The sequence below is a fragment of the Mytilus trossulus genome, chromosome 14 (genome assembly GCF_036588685.1).
Source record: "Mytilus trossulus isolate FHL-02 chromosome 14, PNRI_Mtr1.1.1.hap1, whole genome shotgun sequence".
NCBI lineage: Eukaryota > Metazoa > Mollusca > Bivalvia > Mytilida > Mytilidae > Mytilus > Mytilus trossulus.
In genome coordinates, this window is record NC_086386.1 from 38,494,460 (window position 1) to 38,496,311 (window position 1,852).

General features: G+C 37.9%; 1 protein-coding gene across 1 annotated transcript; it reads right to left on the reverse strand.

Annotated features, from left to right (window-relative positions):
• Nucleotides 1-322: 322 nt before the first annotated feature.
• LOC134697728 (uncharacterized) lies at nucleotides 323-1,555 on the reverse strand. The gene is made up of 2 exons (XM_063560012.1): nucleotides 975-1,555; nucleotides 323-731 (listed from the first exon to the last, which is right to left on the reverse strand). Exons 1-2 carry the CDS (start codon nucleotides 1,553-1,555, stop codon nucleotides 323-325), a joined length of 990 nt encoding a protein of 329 aa, XP_063416082.1.
• Between the last annotated feature and the right edge of the window lie 297 nt (nucleotides 1,556-1,852).

Consider the following 1,852-nt stretch of genomic DNA (forward strand, 5'->3'; position numbering starts at 1 on the left):
TTGGGTGGCATATATATCGAACATAATGTAATTGTTTTGTCTAATGAAAAACGAATTGCAACTGCTTGTAGATCCGTTGTGAGTTGAACCGTGCTATGAATGACGCTGTCCTTCACAAAAATGGATGATCCGCCAGCAGCACGTTCATCTACCTTACACAATGTGCTATACATGTTGTATCCTTTTAAAGATACATTGTCACTTTCTTTTAGATGAGTTTCTTGAAGACAAAATGCAATAGTTAAAAAAGACTGAACTAGAAGTGTTAACTCGAGAAGATTTATTTTAAGACCTCGGCAATTCCATTGGATTATATTTGTCATTATTTAATAAAAGAAGGGCGAATGCTGTCGAGTTTGCCAGCATTCTTATTTCGTTCACCCTGAGATCTTGATCTTTCGGGTGGCGAAACACTTTCGATTTCCATTTCAGTTTCGTCGACAAGTGTAGAAAATCTGTTGTGCGAGGAGAGTCGTCGATCTCCAGGACCACACGCAGCTGGTTTTACTCCGCCTCGACCCCTACCCCGCGACCTCGAATCAGAAGACTTCTGAGAGGATGTGTTTACTGGCTTCTTTTGGATATCCTCCTTTTCTGGAGAACGAAGAGGAGATGGGGCTCTATTAGACTTTGTACTGGACGAAGAAGACAACTTCTTGGATGCAGATGAAGAAGGACTATTTGAGGTGGAAGAACCATCTATGTCACTGGGAAGATCCCAGACAGATTCACTGCTCCAATTGTGAATTTGCACTGTTTCTTTTTTATTTGATTTCTTTTTCTCATTTTTTTTGTGATGATAGTGAGCTCTGTAGGGAAGATTGAGTTGACTGATTACTGGTTTTGGAAGATTTTCTTGGAATTAATATTTTATCGGTAGGTTCTGTTTCAACAGGCAGCATTTTAAAATTGTCCGCATCAATTGGCCAAGTCATGCAAGTTTGTGTATTCTCGTGACTGAATGAGCGGACAACTTTGCTGGTTTGTTTGAAACAAAGGGATCATTCGAAACAGAAGCTATCTGTTTAGCTTCTGGGTAACTGATGTTTCTTTCTGTTTTAATTTTAATAATATTTTTTTCTTTAAGGTAAACAGGGCAGTCCCTAGACGATGAAAAATGGGATTCACCACAGTTTACACATTTAGAAGATTCAGAGTGACAGTTTGTTCCCTCGTGTCCTTCGTCAGAACACTTGAAGTATCTCTGCTTACCACGACATTGTTTGCTTCCATGACCAAACTTTTGACAAGTAAAGCATCGAATTGGGTTAGGGATAAACATGTCAACTCTGATTCCGAAGCAGCCTAAAGTAATAGATGGAGGAGGAGTTGGAGTTCTAAAGGTCAAAAGGTATGTATTTAATTTAATTATATTTCCATTCTTTTTAATCTGAAATCTAAAACCATCAGTTACACCTTGGCTTGAAAGTTCCTCACCGATTTCTTCCACGGTTAGGTCACCAAGGTATTGACTTCTGTCTCGAATGATCCCCTTACAGCTGTTCAAACTGTTATGAGGAGAGGCAGAAACAGGAAAGTTTGATATTGTAGACATTGTTAGTAAATTTGTTGATTGACTTTTGTTGGAACATTCAACCAACAAATTGACAGATCTCATTTTCGAAACTTTTTTAACAGTACCAGCAATGCTTTGAATTTGTTTGAGAATTATAAAGGGCGATATTTTTGAAATTGGTTTTTCTTTTGTTCCTTTTATTACAATAAATCTGGGCCAACTGTCATCTTCTCGACAGGCTCTGAATCATCACATTTTCTTTTTTTTATGTATTAAAGCTGATTTAGAGGGTTTGTTTTGTTGTGCCATATGAGAGGAGAAAGATTCACCATTCTT